This window comes from Heliangelus exortis, chromosome 28, assembly GCF_036169615.1.
Source record: "Heliangelus exortis chromosome 28, bHelExo1.hap1, whole genome shotgun sequence".
NCBI lineage: Eukaryota > Metazoa > Chordata > Aves > Apodiformes > Trochilidae > Heliangelus > Heliangelus exortis.
In genome coordinates, this window is record NC_092449.1 from 1884614 (window position 1) to 1909028 (window position 24415).

A 24415-nucleotide genomic window follows, 5' to 3' on the forward strand; every position below is an offset into this window, starting at 1 on the left:
GATTTCAGGCATGGAAGCAAACAGACATCAATGAAGATTTTTGAGACACCCACACATTTCAGTACCAGTCAGATCACAAAAGCAGTAGGTTTGTAACAAGAGTGGCTTCAAAATAAACCAAATTAGGTGTAGTCCAGGGAATGAACCAACTGAATGGATACCCTTGAGGAACACCCTTTTTAAAACATGCAAGAGCTTGACTCTGTTCTCCAAGGCAGGAGAACTCTTGCCAAGGTTCTTCTCCTCAGAAGCACAAAAAGATCCAGCACAGAGAGTTCACATCACTAAACCAGAAATGTTTTTGGTATCATGTCCCCTCCTCTTCCCCTGGACAGAAACCCAGCACTGGGGACTGCAGAAAACAATCCCAAATGTTAAAGCAACAACAGTTGATAGAAATAGAAATTCTTAAGCTTTCCATGTGGCAACCAAGCTGCACTGAAATCATTTTAACAGGAATAACACATCACAAAGTTACTGAGAGAGAGATGAACTGTGAAGCTCTTCAGGTACAGAGGTACAATAACAGCAACTGGGTTCTCAGTCTCCAGAGGTAAAAAAGAACCCAACCTGTGTGACAATACCACCAACATCTTGGGAGACTTCTTGCACATCCCTAAGAGCTGCTGTCCAGAGTCTTGGAGGGGACTCAGCTTCACCACTCTGCTCTGAGGGGTTCCCAGTCCTGATGATCACTGAGAGCTGAGCAAACTTGCAAAAAAACCCATCAGTTCAGTACAAATTAATTCACAAACTGGTTTGTGCAAATTTTTTTTATTTCCACATTTATATCACAATGTGTCCACTTAAAGGACCAAATAGCAAAGTTGCTCCCTTCTGCATCCCAAGAACACAGAAGTCTATAGTTACTGTACATTCACTAAGGCTCTTTGTTTTTGCAAATTGCGTTTATGATGGATATCCATAAGGCAAACAATATCTAAAGGAATGGTAACAAGTATATTTCCAGCATACAAACAGGCTTCCTTTTTCCCTCTCACAGTACAGTTACAAACTTGTAGCACCCTCATTACATTTAGATTCTAGAAAAGGTGGGGGTTTTTTTCTCTCTTTTTTTTTTTTTTCCTTTTTTTTTTTTTTTTTTTTTTTTTTTTAAATTTTTTTCCTAGAAGTTTGCAGGAAGGGAAAAGGAGGAAAAATATTTGGCTGGTGGTGGTGGTGGTGGGATCAAAAATATTGTTAAACATCTAGGTTTTTTTTTTTTTTTGCAGCATTTCTCAGAGACTGGATTTAAACTGAAACCAGACTAAAATATGTGGATGCCTATGGAATGTTGAGCTGAAGCTGGCTGCCCAGCCTGCAGTGCAACACCTGCTGTTTAAAACCCAATCTCAGTACCACGTGGACTTGGAAAAAAAAAAACAAAAAAACAAACAAAAAAAAAAAGAAAGAAAGAAAACAAAACGCAATCATGTTCAGAGATGTGATACAAATAAAACTACAGTTTTTGCACATTGTCTCTCCAATATCTCACTGCCAAATAAAAAACCCAAATCAAATAAATAGATGCATATTTTGTTAAGGTAACTTCCACAATTTTCTCTGTACCTGCCTGTGATAAGATTCCGGCATTCAGAAAGTGCTGGAAATCCTCTTCACTTCTTGGGGACTAACACTTTTTTTTATAGCTGGCTCGCTCTAGAGTTTTGAACTCAGATTTTATCACCCTTGGTATGCCTTTCCTTTGCAATTGTTAGTAAACTGGTAGCAGCATTTCACAAAAGGAGAATTTAAAGGAAAGAGCTGTACACAACCAGCTCCCTCCCACCCTCTGCTCCCTGGGGCTGTGTCCTCCAGCTGTAAGTGGCATCGTGTCTGCCCGTTTTGCTAACTGCAGATGTAAAAAAAAAAAAAAAAAAAAAAAGAAAAAAAAAAGGAAAAAAAAGCTTTTTTTTTTTTTTTTTTCTTTTTTTTTTTTTAGCAAAACTGTACTCAGTCTAGGCAGACGTAAGGCAGGATGTTCAACCTCCCATCATCCCCGTGTGGATCTAGAGATATGCACTGTGTCCAGTCATACCAGTTACCCTGTGTGTCATAACAACCGTTCACACCTGGCCACTCCTGGTCACGTATTCTGTCCAGGTCACCACTTGTGACCTCCCTTGTGACCCCAGGCAAGTCTGTAGGTTTGCTGTTAGGAGCTAGAACGTGAGTCTTTCTAGCCTCTTTTCTAGTGCTTTCCTCCTGCTTTAAATACTCAGACATGAAGTAGTGAGCTCCTGGAGTCTGTACTCCTGATGAGGACAGCAAGCTACTCTGTCTGTTTAAATAGGACTGAATGATTTCATTTCTGGATAACTCTTTCCAGTTCGTTTGTTCAAAAGGGCTTTGCAGGTTGGGTTTTTGCTCCTGCTTTTCCGTTTCTGTCCTGTGCTGTTCAGTCAGTGCAGGGATTTCTACCTGCAAAGGATCTTTCTGTGTTAAAGGTTTTATCTGTCCTGTCATGGGATCAAAAGTGAGTTTTCTCTCTTTTAACCTCACAGGTTTCACACCCCCTTCTGTCACGTGCCCATCCAAGTTGACCGTGTAGTCTCTGGGTCGGTACCTTTTCTTCTTTTTACTGTCAGAACCTGAAGCAGCATCATCACTGTCCATCTTTGAAGCGTCCTGTGAAAAGCCCACGTGTGACGTGGGAGGTTCCCCGGGGTGGTGGGAGCTGGTTTTGCAGCTGGGAGACGTGTGCTGTTGGAGGGACCCCGCCGTGTGCCTGTGCTGGCTCTCAGAAGGTACCTGCTGCTCCTGCCAGGGCTGAGATACCTCAGGGGCTGCTTGCTGGGTGAACTCCAGTCTTTTTGCTGGCATCGGAGGTGTTGATGGTTGCATCAGGGATGGTGGTGGCGATGGCACCTGTGCAGTGTCTAAGAACTGAGACCTTTGAGATGGACTGGGCATCGAATCCTTTGGTGAGTACGTGGTGTGCTGCCGAGCAAAAGTCTCAAGCCTGACATTCCTGGGGCTAAAGGAGGAGCAGCGAGGGCTCTTGGGTTGGTGTGGCCCAGAGGCTTCTTCTGACTTCTCATGCTGCTGAAGCACTGCAGTCTTTAGTAACGAGGAAGTGCTGGAAGGTTTTACAAGTCCTGGAGAACTGGTGTGAGGTTTTACAGCATTTACTGGGATCTTACTGTGTTTATCGTTTTCACTGAGTTCTGTCCTGCTGCTTTCAGGCCCCCCGTGTAGATTTACGTCTACAGGACTAGGGAAATTTTCAGGACTACCTCCAATCCCATTTGTTGGAGGGGGTGAAGAGTTTTGTAATACTTCATGACTAGCTTTGGAGACGTTTGGGGGAGGAGGGCCCTGATGCACATCCCTGTGCTCGCTTTTCCTTTTCCGGTTTCCCAGTTTCTCTGGTTTGGGAGAGTTTAGTTTCTGTATATCATTCCTGCTTTTCAACTCACTGATTGGCTTTGACCCAGCCACAGCAGGCAGCTGTGCTTCTGCTTTGCAGTTGTGAGCACCACCATTTGCTGACCCGGGGGGGTTGGGCAAGCCCCTTGGCACTGGGTCATTCTGGGTCACGGGTTCTATCAACTTCTGCCAATTCCGTAACAATTTCTTGGCACGTTTGGCAAGTTCCTCATTGGATGTCTTCTTCCTCACCTCATTGATAAGCCTCCCGAGCCTCGTTTCCTAGAAAGAAAGGAAAGTTGTTTTACAAACAGGTACCATTCTCAGCAGGAAGCTCCTGCTTTGTAACACCTGGTTAAAAACCACTGAAGATGTAAGTGTTGAATTAATCCTTTTTGGAAAGGATTTGTCCAGTTGGAGCAGTGCTCTGCCAGGCAACATGAAACCAACTGCAGGTTTCAAGCCACCATGTTGTTATTCCCTGGCTAAAGCACCAGAGCTGTGAAAAACAGCAGAAATTAATTCTTTCATCAGTGAGAATCTTGAGAACCAAGGCACAAGCTCAGGTTAGAAGGGAAACGCAGCACTCCAGGCAGAAATGGTGCCTGTTTATCATCAGAGCAGCAGAGAGAGGCAGGAGAAAAAATTCCAGGATCTTTGCCTGTTCCAGTGCTACCCTGACAATAAAAAAATAAATAAATCTCCATTTCACAGAGCTGACTAGCAGGGGTGCCACTGTGTCCTTCCTACCTTCTTCCTCCATCTCTCCTCTCCCTTCACTCCCCAGTATCTTGACAACGTGTGAAAGATCTAAACAAACATTCCTGGGGTGTCCCAAAGAGGCTTCGGGAGAGGAAGGAAGTGAAGGGTTTGATTGTTCCCAAAGCACATTTGAAAACAAAAGAACTGTTCCCCAAGTTGGATTCCTTGAGAAAAGCACTTCAAAGGAAAACTGTGAGGGAAATATGCAGCACGTTGTGATGCATCCATTGGAATACAGCTGGAGCTATGGTTAAGCAATCATGAAAAGCAAGCAACACCAATATTTTCAATATAAAGATTAAATTTATAGACAATTTAACCATAAAAACTTCTTTGGTCTCTAATTCCAAGAGTGGCCAAGTGAGACTGCAGCTGCTACCCCAATCTGACACTTCAGCTTCTCATACACCTCATCTCATCAGCTGGATCAGGTAATTGGAACCTGCTTAGCTGAATTTAAGATTAATTTTATAGACACAGCCTAACCAGGTCCTTGCTTCAGATTCTTTGGTGCTTACTCACCACCCATCACCAAAAGGTGACCAGTACTTCAGCAGGCTGTGATGCTGCTGAATGCAAGAGAATTAATCAGCAAGTGATTAATTTAGTGCCCTACACAAACAGGAACTGTGCTGCCCAGAATGCTGATCTGAACCCAGAAAGAGTCACTGTGTGTCCACTGAGATGCCAGGAGCAGCACAACAGGGACAAAATAATATCTTAATTGTGAATCCTTTGCAATCAACCTATTGTTTCAAGAAAAGCTCTTATGGAAATTAGATAGGCAGAGAAAGTCCTTTTATACACATAAAAATCAAGTCATATTTAGAGGGTGACATACCTCAAGTGCCTCTTTGGTAATGGGATATTTCTCCAAGCTGGAGATGACTTCCAGCACTGCCACCATGTTATGGATCTGTAACAAGGAAGACAAAGTCACTTGGTGTTTCATGTACAGGTCTGAGTTATCAAATGTAATTTAGGACCTTCCACTTTATAATTGCTGGAAGCATTAATCACAAAATTGCTATCACTCTGTCTGGCTTTAGGGAGCCAACTGCTCAAAGAACAGGGACAAGGACACTTTACTGACCTAATTGGAAACAGCAGAAGCTGTAACAAACAGACTCTTACCTAAAACTAAAAGAAACAAGAGCAATAAACCCAGTGTGACTTATTAGCCAAGACTAACGTTTATTAGCCAAACCCAGACTTATTAGCCAAGCCCTGAGACCCCCTACCCAAGGCATCAATTAATTGTCCTACAGCCTAACCAGACACATAAGTGCCAAGTGGACCAAGACAAGCAAAAGCCAGGTCAGAAATCTTCACCTTTATTCCTTCAGCCACTGCTTTACATGGACACAAGTCACAGTGCTACTCATTAGTTCCAAATACTGCTGCTTCCTGCAGTGACACAGCAGGAGCCTAAAGCCCCAGGACCTGGAGCTCAGCAGAGGTGGGTGCTGTGCCCAGCAGGTGTCCCCAAACCATCACCCTCCTCCTCCTCCTCCACACCCAACACCAGACTCAGGTTGTGTCTGCCCAGCCTGGGGGATGGTGAGGAGCAAAGAGCTGCAGAAATTCCCCTTCTCCAAGTCTGGAGATGCTGATGAGTTCCCCTGATGAGTTTTCCACTGAGTGGGACTTGAGTGATTTCCATGAGAAACCCCAGACTGCCCAGGGAGCTGTGTTCCCATTGCCTGGTGTTAACAGCACCAAAACCTGGGATTTCCAATTCACCTTTGTAAGGAGATTTAAAGGATAAGCCAAGGAAAACTTGAATCACGGTCTCATTTATTGCTTAATTCCATTTGTGACTCAACTGGACATGAACTGGATCTCAGAAAAATCCACTTTTTCCCTCTGCAGGGATCCCACATTTTCCTAAAGTCTCACCAGGAGCCCAGTCAGGTAGCTCTGCCCTCCTGGCCACAAAATTCTTCATTTTGGGACAAGGACTTTGTAGGAATTAACTTTTCCAAGGTAATTCTACCCTCCTGGTAAGGCACCAGGAGAGAATCAGGAGCTGAAGTCTCTTCTTTCCAGACAATCCTGTGCATAGACAACATTTTTTTCCATCACAGAAGGATTGCTAAATGTTGGAGACACTTGGATGAATCTATCAGCAATTACATCTCTGCCTGATTTTTAAATTTACTTTTCTCAAACTTATTTTTAAAGTCCATGAAGGCTTTGAATGACTCTCTTACAAGTTGTAGAACTAACTTCAGACCAAAGATGAATGAATTTGTCACTTGTCTTTTCTCCACTGAACTCCACAGATATTTAAAGCCCTTCCACCTGGTCAGGTCTGGCAAAACTGCAGCTTTGAAGCAGCAAGAACGTGTGTTTTGACATATTTTAGTTCTCACTATTTCACTTCACTGACTTTCTTCCACGTTCTGATCCTTGCACTGCCCTCAGTGCCCAGGAAGGATGATTTAGCACCAGAGCTTAACACAAAACACAAGAAAATTTTTTTTTAATTTCCAGAACCAAAGCACTGAGAATAATTAATACTGAATTCTGGGAGTTTCCAGACAAACATTTTTAGACTTGCAAAACATGATACTCTACTACCCAACATGTATTTTAGGCTATAAATGACCAGGGTGCCAAAAGGCTCTCTGCATGGCACACACCAATAACTGGTACAATTGTTTTTGCAGCTCCTGGTAATCCCCAAATATTCATTATCTAAATGATGGCCAAAAAGCCTCATTAGTCTATCAAAAGGTGGAGATGGGGAAAGTGATACCCTGATGTACACCTGCAGAAAGATGAAACTGGTCAGGGAATTTCCAGGAACAGCTTTGCCCTTGTTTCAATTTACCCAGAGAGGCAGAGGGATGTCCCCAGCTGCTGAATCACCCCCTCGAACCCGGGTCTGCACCAAGGCTGAACTCACCCCCTCCTCTGAGGGACACATGGTGCCAATTAGGAGCGAAAGCAGCCCCTGATGGCCCAACTTCTGGTAAGACACAAAAACACCCATTGCAGATTCTGCACACATTTGTAACCAATTGGGAACACCCAGCTCCACTGGAGCAGCCCCTGCCAGGAGCACCGAGGCTCCGGATCAGCTGCAAGAAGCTCCTCTCGTTTTCCTCTCTTTTAGACCTGGAGGGAAGGATGGTTCTTAACAGAGAAATAACTTCCAGGCAGGTCCAACAACTCCTCCATCTTTCCCCAGTAGTTTTGTGCAGTTTTCTGGGAATGATTCACCTAAACTGCCACAAGAGAGGCTTAGGATAAAAAAACCTCATGTTTGCCTATTTCAAAGTAATTATACCACAAGAAATTTCATGAAAACCAGATGACCTTCCCAAAAATGCCTCAAGTGTCACCAATTCCATGTGAAGACCCTAACAGCAGCACACCAGTACCTTCAACCACTTGTTCCTGGCCTGACAACACAAAGCTGTTGTCACCCAACTGACCTGAAGCCCCAAAACCTACCAGGACATCATCCTACTTCCAGCAGCACCAAGAATGGGACTTTATTAATGCAAGCAACTATTAAAAATGCTTCCTGGCTACACAGCAGCTCGGGAAATAACACAAAGCAGAGTGGGAAGAAGGATTTTGGCAACCCCACTGTCTCCAGGCTCTGGTTAGGAGGACAATTGCCCAAGTCACCACCTCAGGAACTTGCACATTGGTTCAGCTTCTCTTTGCCTTTGTCTCCTTACACTGCAACCACCCCAAACCAGGAACTTCCACAAAGCAACTCCAGGACTTTGCAGAAAACACCTAAGAATAATTTATACAGCACTTAAATTCTCACATGTTGCCCCCATGGTGTGAAGCCTGACTGGCACAGAGACCAAATCACCCAGAAGTTTACTGGAGAACATCTGCTTTGAGTCATCCACCATAATCCTTTCCAGGCAACCCTAATGACAGTCACAGAAAACAGATTTTATTTATTCCATGCAAGACTCCTGAAGTCATTCAGCCACACTCTGGAGCTTACTACTGGTATCTGAGATCTTTTCCAAGTAAAGCACTAAATGTTTTACTACAGCCTCAGACAAAAGCACAGCTTTCTGAACTCTCTGGAAAAGATCAAGCAGCTTAATGCCCTTTCTTTAACTGCCATCTTAATCCTATTTTGGCTTTTATAAATGAAGAACAATTCAGTAACTAACTTCGGGGTGGTGCAGAGCAGTTGAAAAGAATAAGAAAGTGGGTTTGGGTTTAGGAAGTTTGAGGGACAGCTGCTCCCTGACACCTTCCTGGGCAGATTTGAAAAAAGCAATAAAAATCAGCACCTGGAGCAGCTGGTACCAGTTAGGATGGACTGGGACCAGCAGACCCAGTGTCCCACTTTGCTTCTCTTCCTCCATCTATGGCCAGGGCAGTGCCAAAGCACAAAATGAGCACCAGTTTAACCCCTTTCCTCCTCCTCAGGAGCCTGCACCCGGCTCCATTCCTGAGACACAAACGTTGGAGAAAGCTTCCACTGCAAGTGTTTGAATAAATAAGTTTTTAAAAGGTATCTTGACACAGTATCAAGTAATCCTGGAATGATTAATTTTCCTGAAATTCTCCTGAATTCACAGGGGAATTCATTCATTCTCCTGACATCACAGGTTACAACAACCAATAATCTGAGCCCATGGTGAGCATGTTGAAGCACACTGTGCAGATAGTTTGGAAGACACTGGCTTTGAGAGAATGCATTTGTCATCACACCCCAACTCCCTTCTTCCACACATGCTCCCAGTTCTGCTTTCCTAGTTTCAAAGGAGGCACTTTTGGAACATTTTCCCACCTGTAGTATCAAAGCAATTTTACAAGCAGAGAAGCAGCCCTACTGTGGAAGACTAAACCAGACCCATCTTTCCTCTGACATAAATCCACATCTCTACTGCCAAGCTGCTGTTTCCTGGTGGCAATTCATCCCTGCACAAGTTCACAAGAGCATTTGTACCATCTTTTATTGCCTTCCCCCTGCTCCTGGGGACAGCAGCATTTTATTGGGTAGTTAGAAAATCTGGCATAGATCTATAGGCTGTCTATACCCTTAGGAAACGTTCAAGAAATTCCCAGGGTCAAGGTCAATGCTGCTGAAATTGCCAGGAAGGCAGAACCAATTCCCAGTGGTACAGGAACAGCACCTCGAGCAACATCACCCACTCAGGTTTATTTTCTCCAGAGCAGTGGAATCATCACTTGCACCAAAAGCACCAAGTCCTACCCTGGGCTGGGGTCCCTGCCCCAGCACTGCACGTGTGGAAAAGCTCCTCCATGGCACGAGGCCCTGAAACATGGAATAAGAAGGAAGGAAAGGAAAGTTGCTCTTCACAGCAGGCTTTATTTAAATGCAGCAATGGAAATACAGGAGAATAATGTTTATTTAGCACTTCACAGAGGATGCATTAGATACCAGACACTGACAATACATTTCATGAACAGTAAAACTATTATGTCATTTTTTTTTTTTTTTTTTTTTCCAAAGATACAGACTAAACACAAAGTTAGAATTCAGGTTACAACCTGCTGGTATTTAGTTCAGTTCCCTTGCAACTGATCTATTAACAGTTTCCCCTACCCCCAGTGTGACATGATGCTGTCTAAAGATAGGGTACACGAGATGCTATTCACAGAAGTGACAAACCAAAAAGATGATCATGCACTACTTTGCTCATAATGCTTGAAAATGTTTGAAAGTCAGCTTGCTAAGTGGAGTTCAAACAGTCACCTGGACACAAAAGGTGTTTTTCAAGGTGGTGGTGAGTTTTGCAATAGCATTTAAGTAAAGCAGATCTTTAAATGTGAAGGAATCAATGATTTGAGTTGAAAAATCAGACACTGAGAGCATCTTCTATGGCAGAGACATCACTTTGGAGTCCATGCTTTGAAAACTGATCAGAATTTAGTGCTGCAAAGCAAGAGGCAGAAGAAATGCTCCTTGACTACCAAAAGCTGGCAAGTGAGTGGCCAGGCACAGCAAGCACTTCTCCGTGCCTCTGGATTTAACATTTCCAGGTCCAATTTTAAGATCCAAAGCCATTTGCATACATTTTATTTGTACTTGGGCTTTAGTTAAGGGTGAAGGGACATCATCCAGATACCTTCTCACATTTTACAAAGCCAGGATCAAACAAGAGCAAGGTCAGGTTCCACCAGAACGCTGCATTGCACAGAACCCCGCAGACCCGAAACATTTCACTTGGGTGAAAACACCAGGTTAGCTCTCTGGCACCTTTTGGCTGTGTGCAGACACAGAACTGAGGTGTGGAGAGGCAGGAACAGCCAAGAGATCAAGAGTCTGCCAGCAGAAAACAGTTTGCCTTGGCAGGGACCAAGAGCTCTGAGACACAAACCCTCAGCACCTGGGAAGTGCCACCACCACTCCCAAGGGGACTCCTGACCTGGCAGCAGCCCCCAGGGATGTAGCACAACATCACACTTGGGCAAGGCTGGAAAAAACACCCCTTGAAAGTGGTGAATTCATGGAGAAGATCTAAAAGGTGGTGAAAAACAGAGGATGGAGGCAAAACACACACCCAGAAACCAGATGAGAGGAGAGTGGTGGCACCCTGAGGGAATCCTTCTCTCCACAAAGAGAGCTTTGAGGCAAATTCTGTAATATTTTGCTCCATTCATATTCACCAGTCAATAATTGAAGAGCTTCTCACGACTCCAGAGAGGGATAATTGTCACTAAACATTGTGTATAACACTGGAAGAATTGCAGCAGCAGTGCCCACCCCTCAGTTTATCAGCAGCACACAAGACACTACAAGGTGAACCCCAACCCCCTCTCTTCTTTTTCCATGCCCCAACAAAACCAAACAAACAGTCAGACCATGAAGTTGGGTAAAACCATTTTGAGGAAGAAATTTGTGATTTAAAAAGCCCAGGAGCTGGAGGGAAGCTCAGTTGCATGAAACATTCCTGAACTGGAAAGATGTGTGTGTACAAAGTTGGGTAAAACCATTTTGGGGAAGAAATTTGTGATTTAAAAAGCCCAGGAGCTGGAGGGAAGCTCAGTTGCATGAAATATTCCTGAACTGGAAAGATGTGTGTGGCACAAAGTCAAGATAAGGGAACAGAGTAAGGAGTGAGCAGTGTGGACCACAAAGCCAGTCCCTGTCACAGCAGGGCAGAACCCACTCCCTGGTATCTACCACAGCACACTGCAAGCAAGATAATTTCAGTCTTGTTTTTCACTCAGCACCACACTGATAAGGAATGGGGCAGGAATCAAAATTCAGCTGGAATTACACGTTCATCTCAAGGCACCACAGCTCAAGAAGAAAGCAGACAAAGAGGAGTTCAGAGGAAAGCAGTGATAAGAGGTTTTGAAAAGAGGGTTAATAAGAGAAAGTTCTCAGTTCACACAGTATTGAAAAAATAGGGAGGAGACACACAAAGCCTGAAATCAGCTTTCCTGTGCTTTATTAGTCATAAGAAAGAAAATGGGGATCAACTGTTTTCATGCTCGCTGGCCCAATTTGCAACATGACAAATACTGATTGCTCGGTAGAAATAAACAGAGAGCTGGCAGTGCTCTCAGAGCAGCTCTCAAACACTTGCCAGACCCACTACAGAGGTTTAAGACCAGCAAGTAGCAGAACCACACTGCAAGCCCCACTTCTCAAGAGGAATTCAAAATTGTGTCCTCTCAGAGAGACACAGCCAGGGACTCAAGAGAGACACAGCCAGGGACTCAAGAGAGACACAGCCAGGGACTCAAGAGAGACACAGCCAGGGACTCAAGAGAGACACAGCCAGAGACTCAGAGAGACACAGCCAGAGACTCAGAGAGACACAGCCAGGGACTCGGAGAGACACAGCCAGGTACTCAAGAGAGACACAGCCAGGTACTCGGAGAGACACAGCCAGGTACTCAGAGAGACACAGCCAGGTACTCAAGAGAGACACAGCCAGGTACTCAAGAGAGACACAGCCAGAGACTCGGAGAGACACAGCCAGGTACTCGGAGAGACACAGCCAGGGACTCAGAGAGACACAGCCAGGGACTCAAGAGAGACACAGCCAGGTACTCAAGAGAGACACAGCCAGGGACTCAAGAGAGACACAGCCAGGTACTCGGAGAGACACAGCCAGGGACTCAGAGAGACACAGCCAGGGACTCAAGAGAGACACAGCCAGGGACTCAAGAGAGACACAGCCAGGGACTCAGAGAGACACAGCCAGGTACTCAGAGAGACACAGCCAGGGACTCAGAGAGACACAGCCAGGGACTCAGAGAGACACAGCCAGGGACTCAGAGAGACACAGCCAGGGACTCAGAGAGACACAGCCAGGGACTCAGAGAGACACAGCCAGGGACTCAAGAGAGACACAGCCAGGGACTCAGAGAGACACAGCCAGGGACTCAGAGAGACACAGCCAGGTACTCAGAGAGACACAGCCAGGGACTCAGAGAGACACAACCAGGTTCTCAGCCAGGTACTCGGAGACTTTGCATGACAAAGGACTCAGAAACCTCAACACTTCAAAGCCCTCTGACCCCCCCTGCCCCACTCCCAGGCAGTGCCTGGAAAGAACCCGATCCCAGGAGAATATCGAGGGCTGCAGCAGCCCCCAAAAGCAGCTGTCACCCCTCAGGCTCTGCAGCCACTTCACCATTTCACCCACCTCCTGCTTGTCCCTCTCCACCCCAACACCTGAGCACATCTGTCCTGCCCAAATAAAGCATCATCAAATCAGAACAAACATGGAAAATTGGGAATGTGACCCAGCTCTGCACACCCTGTGCCTTTTGGTGTAATTCTACAGGTCCCACAGGCAGCTACCAAGATGTTTAGTGGAACAGGAGAGTGTTTAATCAGGACTTGTCAAGTGTTGGGCTGCATGAAATAATACAAAATCTCCCCCTCCAGGTGCAGCACTAGCTACAGATTATTTCAGCACAATAAATAACACCCACAGAACATATCACCAACACACAAGCCCCAAAAACTCAATCACTACCCAGGACTAAAGGCACATAACCACGATACAGAGTTGTTGTACACATGATAACCAGTTCTCCTCCTCTCCCACTTGTACAGAAAATATAACCAGATGAATCCTGGTAGTCACTGTTTATTATCAGCCAGGAACTGAAGTCCAAAATGATTGCTTGTAAATTTAGAGAGCCAGAAAATGAGGTTGCTGTGCATTCAAAGTCTTGGGAACAACTGGTCCTACTTTAACAAAAGAAATGCAGAGTTTGCTGATTATTCAGGCAGACTACTACAGAATCTACAGAAAATTCAGCCTTAAGATGCACCCCTTCTGGTTTATGATGATCTCTGTGCTTTCCACAGGAAGGAGAGAGCCACTCATTGGGGTCTGTACTGCAGGTATTCAGGGAAAAGTCAAGGCACAGGAGGAGCCACTTCAGCCCAGCTCCCTGGTATTACCAACCCCAGTTAGGGCAAGAGCAAAGTCAGACACCAAACTAGATTAGGAGAATGACCCTTGGAGGCATGGCCTGGCCACAACCACTCTGCAATCACCTTGCTTAATCTTAATGCACTCCAGAGAACTGCTGGAGATTTAAAATTATGCAACACGCATTTAAGGACTGGATGAGAATGGCTTCAAAGGGTCAAGAGCTTCCTGAAGTTCTTCAATATTGTGTTACCCGTGGCCTGGAACACCAACCCAGAGCTGTTACCACACAGCAGATCAGAGCTGCACCCAACACAGAAAACCCCTCCACAATATAAACTTTTCACCCTTTCCTTAAAAAAAACAAAAAAACAAAAAACCAAAACCACATCTATCACTGTACTGGTGCACTTTCAAATGCAGCAGGGCAACTTTTTTTCAAATGCCAGATAAGCTTCTCTGCTGATTCCTTAAATGATAAAGGAGACCAAGGTAAAGAAGGCTGTTAAATACATTGCCCTGTGAAATACATTCATTCATCTCACAGAAGCACCATGTGCTCACATGACTGCTCATGAAAACTTAAGCACGGACTATTTGTTAACAAAATCTGAGAAAAACAGCCCTACAAATTGGGAAAGTTTGAAATACCAAGTTTGGAGAGAAATTGCTGTAGCCTTTTGACAGCTGATAGAGAATTCCCATCAGCACACACCAGAGACAAGCTTTATGGATATGCAAAAAAAAAACCAAAACCAAAAGCAATTTACCCATCTGCTAAAAGTGCTGCTCACCAAATTCCAGATAAAATGCTGCTGCCACTCACCCATTTCCAAACACCCCCCCAATCCAAATACCTCCAAATCTCTGAAGACTGTGCCTGATAATCAGTGGAGAATGCTGGGCAGTGGCACAATCATTAGCAGCTACTTGCAAACAAAATGAGTTTTCTACCTTTGGCTGAACTGAAAAAGTCTTCCCCAGGAGGATGTGAGCACAACACCTCTCATCTCACAGCCTCCCAGGTGAAGGGTGGAGAGCTGCTTGACTTTGAGACCAGTTCCACTCCAGAACCAGTGGCCCGGTGTGAGCAGGACAGGACAAAAGAACCCAGCACCCCACCAGCATTTTATTGATATTTAAATACAGAAGACTCCAGAAGCTGCAACATGGTGCTGGTTCTCTCCAACCTAGCAGCAAAAAAATGTCATGATTTTCACTTCAGCAACCCCTTGGCAGCCAACCTTCAAAACTCCAGTGGAGAAAATACTACAAAAAGCCAAAATTCAGTAGCTTGGATTTTCATAGACTGAAACCCTTCCACCCATGCCAGAGGCAGCTGCCATGAGGCCCTGGGATTCTGAGTGTGCAGCTCTGCAAACCCCATCCCCCCCTGCTCAGCTCCATCCACCAACCAACTGTAGTTTTCTCCAAGGATAAATCCTAATACTGAGGCATAGGTTCTCCTGGAACTTTCAGGATGACAACTTGCACACAAACAGAATTTCCATGTTCCTACCCATGCAATTAATTCACACAGCATGAGGAGTGTTCCTCCTGGCCTTGCTACCAAGCTCAAGAGTGCTCAAGTTACAGAAACTCAGAGCTGTTTGCAGATGTCCTGCACGGTTGTTTGCTGAAGTTAGAGTGCATCAATCACCACCTTGGAAAAAAAAAAAACAACAAAAAACACCCATGCTTCTCGACCTTCAGAAGTTCTACATGCCTTAAAAAAAAACCCTGGATGCAGTTTGATGGTGATACTCAGCAAGCTGATTCGGCAGGAACACAGAGAGGTGAGAAAGCATCTCCACCAGAGCACTGCCTGTCTCTCTCAGGCAAGATTTCCACCTCTGCACAATCTTTACAGCACCAAATTTCAAAAAAAAAAAACCACCCAGCTGAGGATGTTGCTGAATACTACAGGCTGGGACATAGGATTCCTCTCCTCCCCAGTTCCTGTGATGGAAAACCACCTTGTTCACTAAACCAGAACGAGTTCTGATTCACTTCCAGTGATTCCTCAATGGAAATTTCTACCACCAACTGTTTGGACGTGCTGAAAACTGTAAACTTTGAGATGAACAATCCCACTAAAGCTGACCCATGAAAGCCATGCCCCAGGAAGCACTGACATGCTGCTAAGTTTAGCTGATTGTACCTTGAATTAAAGCAATTTGCTAGCACTTAAATATTGTTCCAAATACTGAAAACATGAATTACCTGCAGAAAAGAATAATTCAGCTGTTAAATACCCAGTAAACAACCCTACATTTACTTTAAGCTAAATGTGATGCACTTACCTTTACCTTCAAATATTTCTTTAAAGACCAAGGTCCTGAGAGGGGCCACAACATTCCATGTTATACAGGCAGCAGAAAGTTTATTTGAAGTTATCACCAAGCACAAAATGTGTGAGACGAGATAGCAGTAAAGTGTTATCAGCCCAAACAGACATGGTTTGTTTTTTTTCTCATGAAAACTACACTGACATTCATTTTAACTCCATATCTAACACACTGGAGCAACTATGACTTAAGAGAAGTGCTTCTTAATTGACATCAGATTTCCCCAGTGGGCAGAATCTATTCGTCCTTCCCCTATCCTGAAACTTTTTCTGGTTCCTGAAAAAAACCAAACAAACCAACACTCCACTTGTCAACTGCAGCAGCTCCTTGAAAAAGCTGGAAAAGGCTCTTCCCTCACAGGATACTGGGAGAAAATGCTCCACCTGCTCTGGCACTGCCTTGACCAGGAGCCAGGGTGACAGCACTGCTGTGTCACAGCCACCCCCAAATCCCTGAAGAGAGGCAACAACTCACACCTTACACACCCCCAGCCTGGGCTCACCTCATCTGGCTCTGCAGAACAAATGACAAAAACCCCAACGAGTGACAAACTGGAGTTTCTACCCTAAGGTCCAGACTTGTGAAACTCGGGCTAAGCCAAAGGTCTGAATATTTTGTAAGACACAGATTGGCTCCCTCCCCACGCTCTGGTTCATGGTGACTGGCAGAGATTATCCATGTTGTTTACCTACAAAAAAAAAAAATCAGTTCTCCCATTCAGTAAACTCCTTCATGCTTACAACAAGAAAAATGTCTGAGAGGAATTTTTTCCCCCCACAATGCTTCTGCCCTTCAGCCTCTGAGCAATCCAAGAGCTCATTTCTCACCCAGGGTCCACACTGGAGTGTGTGCAAGCAGCTGCTGGCTGCCAACTGCTGTCACTTGGGCTGGCAAAGCCTGATCCCCATGAAGGACACAACCCAGGGGGTGGCTGGAGGGGCTCTGTCCCCTCTCCTCAGCACAAAGGAGCCCCAGGACTGCCCCTGTGCTCAGCCCTGGGGAGGCCACAGCTTGAGTCCTGTGTCCAGTTCTGGGCCCCTCAGCTCAGGAAGGAGATTGAGGTGCTGGAGCAGGTCCAGAGAAGAGCAAGGAGGCTGGGAAGGGATCCAGCACAAGTCCTGTGAGGAAGGGCTGAGGGAGCTGGGGGTGTTGAGGCTGGAGAAGAGGAGGCTCAGGGGAGACCTCATCACTCTCTCCAACTCCCTGAAAGGAGGTTGGAGCCAGGGGGGGGTTGGGCTCTTTTCCCAGGCAACTCTCAGCAAGACAAGAGGGCACAAGAGGTCTCAAGTTGTGCCAGGGGAGGTTTAGGTTGGACATGAGAAAGAATTTCTTTCTGGAGAGGGTGATCAGGCATTGGAATGGGCTGCCCAGGGAAGGGGTGGATTCTCCATCCCTGGAGATATTTCAAAAGAGCCTGGATGTGGCACTCAGTGCCATGGGCTGGGAACCACGGGGGGAGTGGAGCAAGGGTTGGACTTGATGAGCTCTGAGGTCCCTTCCAACCCAGCCCATTCTAGGATTCTCTGTGCCACAGCTGCCACCTCCCTGAGGCCGGGCAGGGGGAGAGCCCCTGCTGAGCCCCCTCTCAGGCAGGGTTTGGGCAGGTGAGCTCCTGGGCCAGCTCCCTGCAGGGTCAGCCAGTGCCAGCACAGGGAGGGACCAGGAATGTGCAGCTGGAGGTGGGAAGTGGATGAGGATCACAGGAGCTCTCCCGCCGGGTGTGGCTCCATTGGCAGCCCCTGCTGAAAGCACAGAGTCTGAACCAAGTCGGTGCAACCCGGGAGCAGCTGAACCATCAGCCATGGCCTTCCCCACCTGCTCTTCAGCTGCAAAGCTCACTGGCTCGGGAGCATCCTCCACAAAGGAGCTTTCCAGCCTCTGCTCCAGGAACACATCCCAAGCCCTCTGGCATTACTGCCCTGCAGAGCACACAGGGGATGGCTCCAGAGATCCTTCAGCCACACACGAGTGACAGTGACTACAATAAAGCCTCCACGAGTGAAACTTGACCATGAGGCATCCCTTCTCATCCCATAAAACACAGCCAGGCTGTTATCCAGGTGGATAACTTTTAGAGGGAACACATCCCCCTTCCCTAAGAGGTCCCAAGCCAGCCTGCTAAGGGGAAGCAGGAGGAAGCAAACAGAATTCCCCTTTTCCAGCTTCTGAACTTATTTTAACACTTTAATACCCAATTCTGCTGCCACAGGTGCACCAGTGCTCTTTGTGATGCACCAGAAGTTTTATCAGGCAATTGAGCTACATCAAAAAGTACCTGTGAGAAACAACACATTTATTGTCTTTTTTTTTTTAAAAAAAACCCTGATCAATTCAGTTTACCACAGGATCCTGCAAATTGTTGCACCAGCACACAGAAATTGGGTGTGTGTGGCAGGAGTGAGAAGTGGGTGTTATTTAAATTGTCACTGCACAAACACTCAAATTACAGCTTCAGAGCAAATAACTACTGCCATCATCACTGCAACCTGGGGAGTTTCAAGGAATTAACAACAGAAATGCAATCTGCCATCCCTCTCACTCTGACCCCTCAACCCAAACTCTCTGCTACTTTTCTTGGCTAAGATTTTCCTAGCAGCCCCAAACTTTATAATGGTCCCACAGCTGCAAGGACTGCTGCACAACTGAGAAGTTCTTAACCTCCTCAAAAGACAGCTCAAGAAGCAAGCAGCTGAATTAACACCAGGAAGAAACTGACCAGGATTATCCAAGAAACAAACCAGACAAGTGCTAACTCAGACAAGTCCCACTGCCTGGATCTGTGGAAGCATGGCAGGCACTGCTGGAATGTATTTCTACCAAAAAGCTATTTTGGAAAGAGCTGGATAGGAGAGTTGCAAAGCAAGGCCAAGAAACCCACCATACCACCACCTCAAACAGGTGGATTCAAGTGAATCCAGCTGTTTGCAACAAAAAGCACAAAAAACCCAAAAGCAGTCGCCCTCAGTTAAGGTTATTTTTAAAAATAAATTATGAAGATACTGAAGACAATGAGACTTACTCCATCAGGCCCAAATCTGCATCTGGAACTCAGGGCTGACCCAACTTTGGAGTCTGAGTGGTAGGAAATGCCACAACCACCTGGATGTTTCCACACACACCTGAAACACAATCCCCGGCCTTGCTGCACAAAATGTGAGACTGCTTGAAACAAGATAAGCTACAATAAGAAACAAAAACGGGGAGAGGTACAACAGGTTCCATCCTCCCTGCATGCTGCAGCTTCCTCAGAACTGATAAGCTTATTAGGGCCTGACAGAAAAGGATAAAGCTAAAGCAAAAGCCATGCCCGGGCTACTTTCGCCCACACAGAAAACTTCCCTGCAGCCAAAGGAATCACCAAACCCCTCCTGAAGCCAAACAGCCTCATCCTCCCCTGCACATCCTCACAACAGCACCTGACACCTCCTCCCCTCCCTTGCAAACTCAGTTATTGAAAGCACACACTGCTGAGAGAGGGGTTTGTGTCTAGGACTTGGGTAAAGCAATGGAAAAGCCCTGGAAGCATCTTGAACTCTGACTGGAGCAGCAGCTGGAAGATCAGCCCAGAGGCTGCTGAACATCTTACAGCACAGGAACCAATTTCTTGTTAATCACAGAATTATAGAATGGGCTGGGTTGGAAGGGACCTCAGAGCTCATCAAGTCCAACCCTTGCTCCACTCCCCCCGTGGTTCCCAGCCCATGGCACTGAGTGCCACATCCAGGCTCTTTGGAAATATCTCCAGGGATGGAGAATCCACCCCTTCCCTGGGCAGCCCATTCCAATGGCTGAGCACCCTCTCCAGAAAGAAATTCTTTCTCATGTCCAACCTAAACCTCCCCTGGCACAACTTGAGACCTCTTGTGCCCTCTTGTCTTGCTGAGAGTTGCCTGGGAAAAGAGCCCAACCCCCCCCTGGCTCCAACCTCCTTTCAGGGAGTTGGAGAGAGTGATGAGGTCTCCCCTGAGCCTCCTCTTCTCCAGCCTCAACACCCCCAGCTCCCTCAGCCCTTCCTCACAGGACTTGTGCTGGATCCCTTCCCAGCCTCCTTGCTCTTCTCTGGACCTGCTCCAGCACCTCAATCTCCTTCCTGAGCTGAGGGGCCCAGAACTGGACCCAGGACTCAAGCTGTGGCCTCCCCAGGGCTGAGCACAGGGGCAGAATCCCTTCCCTGGACCTGCTGGCCACGCTGCTCCTGAAATAATTCAGCTCATGGCCCTCTCCTGAAGGTCTGAGCAGCCAACTGAGCCACCTCATGGCTGGCAGCTTGATTCACAACCCACTGCAATCACCCAGCAAGCATCTAATCCTCAAAGCAGAGCTGGGGCTGCATCCCAGAGAGGTATTAATGGCAAATCATTAATTTATTGGCCAATATTGAAGATCAAGGAAAGAACTAGTTAATTGCAAGCACAATTCTAAGAGCAGTGGGGAAGGACAGGCTTTCCCACCGAGCTCAGACTAACAGCTCTCATTATTCCTGACATCAGGTAATCAATTCCCTGAGGAGCACAGAGCACAACTTAACAAGGTGGAGGTGTTCTGCTTGCTGGGAGAGGTGGTTTCTCCACACACTGAACCCAAATGGAAAAGCTTTGGTTCTACCAGAACCAGGAATATCTCCCCTGAAGATCCCACCCAAGTGCTCCTGTAAGGTTTCAGACACTCTGCTCCAGTTACTGTTTCTATGTTTCTTCCAGGAAAAGGACTTTTCTTGTAAGAAAATCGTGTCACTCCTCACTCTGGCAACACCAGTGACCTCCTGCTTTCCTCTAACAGGATTCCTGGTTCCTTCCCACAAGCTTTGGAAGGAAACTGATATGGATACTTAGTGTTTAAGTCAAGTAGCAGAAGGAGCTTGCCCATATGGGTTTTTTCCAGGGGAAAAGGCTGAATAAATGAAGACATAACACCAGACATCCCAGGTGGCTTCCAAGATGATGTAATTTTTTTTCTAAATAGCTTATTTCATATAGCTCTCCTTTGAAAGAGAGGTTACTTGTGTAAATTCTGAACTGTGTGAAACAAAGTTATAAATATATTCTGCAGCTATTACTAGAAGAGGTCTCAAGTGCTACATGCATGTGTACAATGAAAACATTGCTCCTGAGTCAGCAGAACTTCATGGAGCAGCTAAAACAAAGCTGAACAGTTGGCAGAGATGATTTCTCAAGGCAAGCTGGTTCTGAAAGCTTGGGTGAAAGATTATTTTGACCAGTTCAGCTCAACACAGGAAGGGAAACTATTTTTTGATTATTTTTTTTTTTTAAGGCAAGACCTCAAAGTGAACCAAGATCTGTATGTACCACAAGGACCACACTGGAATAAAGATCCACACCAGAGGAACAGTTTGTGTCAGAGAATGTGTCACTGAGGCTTAAATTTACAGTGCCCCCAAGTAAAGACTCACAAAGAAACATCTCCTCCTCCTCAGCCTCACAGACCTCTTGCATACCTGACAAGATCAGGGCAGTTTTCACCCTCTCTGCTCTCCAGAAACACACACACAGCTTGGTGACAATAATATTGAAACTTCTGAATGAAATCCAGGCCTCAGAGCTTGACTTCCTTGGTAAAGAAGGAAGTCAATGCCAAAGATGAATACTTTAAGCTCAAATGCAACCACATCTTTTAGGAGAAGATTCCAAAAGCCAGAAGAACATCAAGAGTTTCCTGTGAGTACCAGCAAGTGCTGCAGCTCACAGCTGCATTGACTTCCTCCTGCAGAAAAACATCACAACAGTTTCTTACCCTTTTATACTGGTGGAATCCCTAAGTGGGGTTAAATTCAGAATCTGCTTTGAAGCATGTCCAAAATGTAAACTTTTCTTGCCTTCATGGCATGGCAGATGGTTTGACTGACTCTTCACCCTGTATTCTATGTACTTTGGAGAGAGAAAGTCTGAGGCCTAAGCCTGCACACCAAATAACTACACCACCCCTGCCCTCCTTGGAAGAAAAGGTTAAACTGGAAGACAGCCCCCTGCCTACAGGCATTTCTAAACAAAGGGCTGATTTTTCTGCCACCAATTATTGCCCTGGATAAGTATCAAGTATGTAGAATTATAATTTAACATACATCACTCCTAAGCTTATGGAGCTACTGACCTGCTGGAAGCTCAGCAGAGCTTTTGGCTGATGCTCAAACTTCCCTTTCCCAGCTGCCTGCTTAGTGCTGGTCCCTCCACACAACCAACCTGCAGAGAGACTCCAGCAGAAAGTGACACTGACACACAGAGAAGAGGATCCACCACAAAATTTATTTCCTGGCTGCTTAATTCTGCACAGCCACAGTGTTTCAGGAAGCAAAGCAGAAGGAGGGTAACCATTGGTGCTGACAGTTTGGAAGCAGAAAGAAACCAGAGATCTGTTACAATTTTATTGAATCGGGTTGGCACTTAGGGTCAAGTAAAAAATTTGCAGCCAGAACAAGAGAACTCAGACAACCAAAATTCATGCAGTGCACCCACTGACACTTCAGCTGGAGCCAGGGCAAGCTCAGCTTTGATATTTAGAGGCCCACAATTACAATTCACTGCTGTTCCTCAAACATGTAATACTGCAGCCCAGGACAAGTGCACAACACAGGGGATTACTGAGGAAGCTACAAGGTCAGGGTGCTTTTTCCCTCACTGTCACACACACAGGCCACTGCAGAATGTTTCTAAATGGCAACAACTTGATCAGCTACTTTAAGACCTCAATAACAGGTGCATGATAAGAAAACCCACTTATTCAGACAAAAGCAGGTAGAAGTTTAATAGAATGAAAACACTGCTTGACATCCCCAGCCTCCTGGAATCACAGACACACACATGACACGTGTGACACATGTGTAGTGCCCCCACAAACTGCAGATGGCCAAGCCAAACCCACCTTTGCATCCTGCTGGGGCTTACTGGTCATCTAAGATTCAAAAATCTTAAGACAGATTGCAGGCTCTGCAGTCCTCTCACAGCAATAACCACCCAAGCAAAGAACTGCTTTCCTGTGCCAAAAACCCCTCACCTTAAAGCACATGAGACTTCAGATAACCAGGACTTCAACCTTAAGGCCACTTATAGGTAAAATACACCCCGACTCCTGTGCTTACAGCACATCCCAGGAGGAGCAGATAAGCTCATTAGCGCACTGCAGGAAGGGATAACAGCGAAGATCGAGGCTGCTCGGTGCTGGAGCAGCTCCAGAGCCCCCAAGCCACCGTCGAAGCCCTCCCGGTGTCCCCGCAGCCCAGGACACCCCACAGCCCGGCCTGGAGGCGGCCGCAGGGGCCGAGGAACAGGTGGGAGCCCCGGAAGGTCCCGGCGAGCAGCGGCGGAGCCCGGCCCAGAGCCCCCTGCAGGCCGCACCCGAGCCGCGGCCTGGCGTGAGGAGGCCGCCGGGCCGCACGCCGCATGGCCGGGCAGCGCCGGCCGGGCCCCGGGGGGTGCCGTGAGGCGGCGGGAGGCGACGCGGCAGGGGGGGGGGACGGCCGCAGCCCCCTGCCAGGAGGGAAGAGGCCTCCGGTGCCACCGCCGCGGCGGCCCCGAACGCCGGCGGAGGGGAAGGGGGCGGCGAGGCGCCGCAGGCAGCGGGACCCCGGGCGGGCAAGGCGCCGGGGAGCTCCCCGCTACCGCCCGCAGCGGAGGCTTCCGGTGCCCGGGGAGGAGGCCGCCCGCAGCCGCCGTCCCGGCGGGGAGGTGAGGCGGCGGGGGCCGGGCGGCCCCGGTCAGCGGCGCGGCGGTTACCCCCGGGAGGGCGCGGGGCTGCGGGGGGCCCGGCGGCGGCTCGGGGCCGGTGTCCCCCCCGCTGCCGGGCACGGGAAGCGCGGGGGCTCGTCGGGCCGTACTCACGTTGCTCTGCGGGTCGATGGCCTGCAGCAGCCGGTCCCTGATCTGCTGCGGGGAGGGGGCCGGAGCCGCTGTCATTGCCTGTGCGAAGCGGGGCGGCTGCGGCCGGGGCGGGCGGGCGGCGGGGCCAGGCCGGGCCGGGGCGGCGGCTCCTCACTCGCCGGCGGCGGCCTCCTCGGGGAGCCGGAGTCGCATGTTCGCTCCCCGCGGAGGCGGGGGAAGCGGCGCTCGCAGCGGGACGCGGTGCCGGAACCGCGACGGCGCTACCGGGCCCGGGCCCGACTGTTCCGCTCGGGGCCAAACTCAACTGTGGGCAGCAGGCAGCCCCGCGCAGGGCACCCTGGGACACGCCCGATGCCGTAAGAAGCGGCGCGCCCCTGACGCCCCGCAGCACGCACCGGCGGGCACGCACCGCGCATGCGCTGCGGGAACCAACACCGCGCTGGGGGCTGCGGGCGCCTGCGCGGAGGGGGAGGGAGAGAGAGAGAGAGAGGAGGAGGGCGGCTGGGGAGAGGGGGATGGAGGGGGAAGCGAGGCTGGGATGAGGGGGATGGAGGGGAAAGCGAGGCTGGGATGAGGGGGATGGAGGGAAGTGAGCTCAGGGTGAGGGGGAAAGAGAGGCCGGAGTGAGGGGATGAAGGGGGAAGCGAGGCTGGGCTGAGGGGGATGAAGGGAGAAATGAGGGAAGAGTGAGGGGGATGAAGGAAATGTGGGAAGAGTGAGGGGGATGAAGGGAGAAATGAGGGAA

The 24415-nt window shown here is 47.7% G+C and overlaps 1 protein-coding gene across 4 annotated transcripts; it reads right to left on the reverse strand.

Moving 5' to 3' along the window:
- Positions 1-758: 758 nt before the first annotated feature.
- Positions 759-24002, reverse strand: MED26 (mediator complex subunit 26). 4 transcript variants are annotated; one of them, XM_071727921.1, is made up of 3 exons: positions 23671-24002; positions 4973-5047; positions 759-3651 (listed from the first exon to the last, which is right to left on the reverse strand). In XM_071727921.1, exons 1-3 carry the CDS (start codon positions 23743-23745, stop codon positions 1954-1956), a joined length of 1848 nt encoding a protein of 615 aa, XP_071584022.1. In that variant the 5' UTR covers positions 23746-24002; the 3' UTR covers positions 759-1953. The 4 variants fall into 4 exon arrangements, with proteins under 4 accessions (XP_071584022.1, XP_071584025.1, XP_071584024.1 ...); XM_071727924.1 differs by lacking the exon at positions 23671-24002 and adding an exon at positions 22914-23055 and having other exon boundaries at positions 1135-3651; XM_071727923.1 differs by lacking the exon at positions 23671-24002 and adding an exon at positions 21947-22015 and having other exon boundaries at positions 1135-3651.
- Between the last annotated feature and the right edge of the window lie 413 nt (positions 24003-24415).

Excerpts from the sequence above, each read along its gene's own strand:
- MED26 (XM_071727921.1), bottom strand. The coding sequence starts at position 23,745 with ATGACAGCGGCTCCGGCCCCCTCCCCGCAGCAGATCAGGGACCGGCTG. Across the intron at positions 5,048-23,670 it reads CCATCGACCCGCAGAGCAAC|ATCCATAACATGGTGGCAGT; the intron begins GTGAGTACGGCC and ends TCCTTGTTACAG. Across the intron at positions 3,652-4,972 it reads TTACCAAAGAGGCACTTGAG|GAAACGAGGCTCGGGAGGCT; the intron begins GTATGTCACCCT and ends CTTTCTTTCTAG.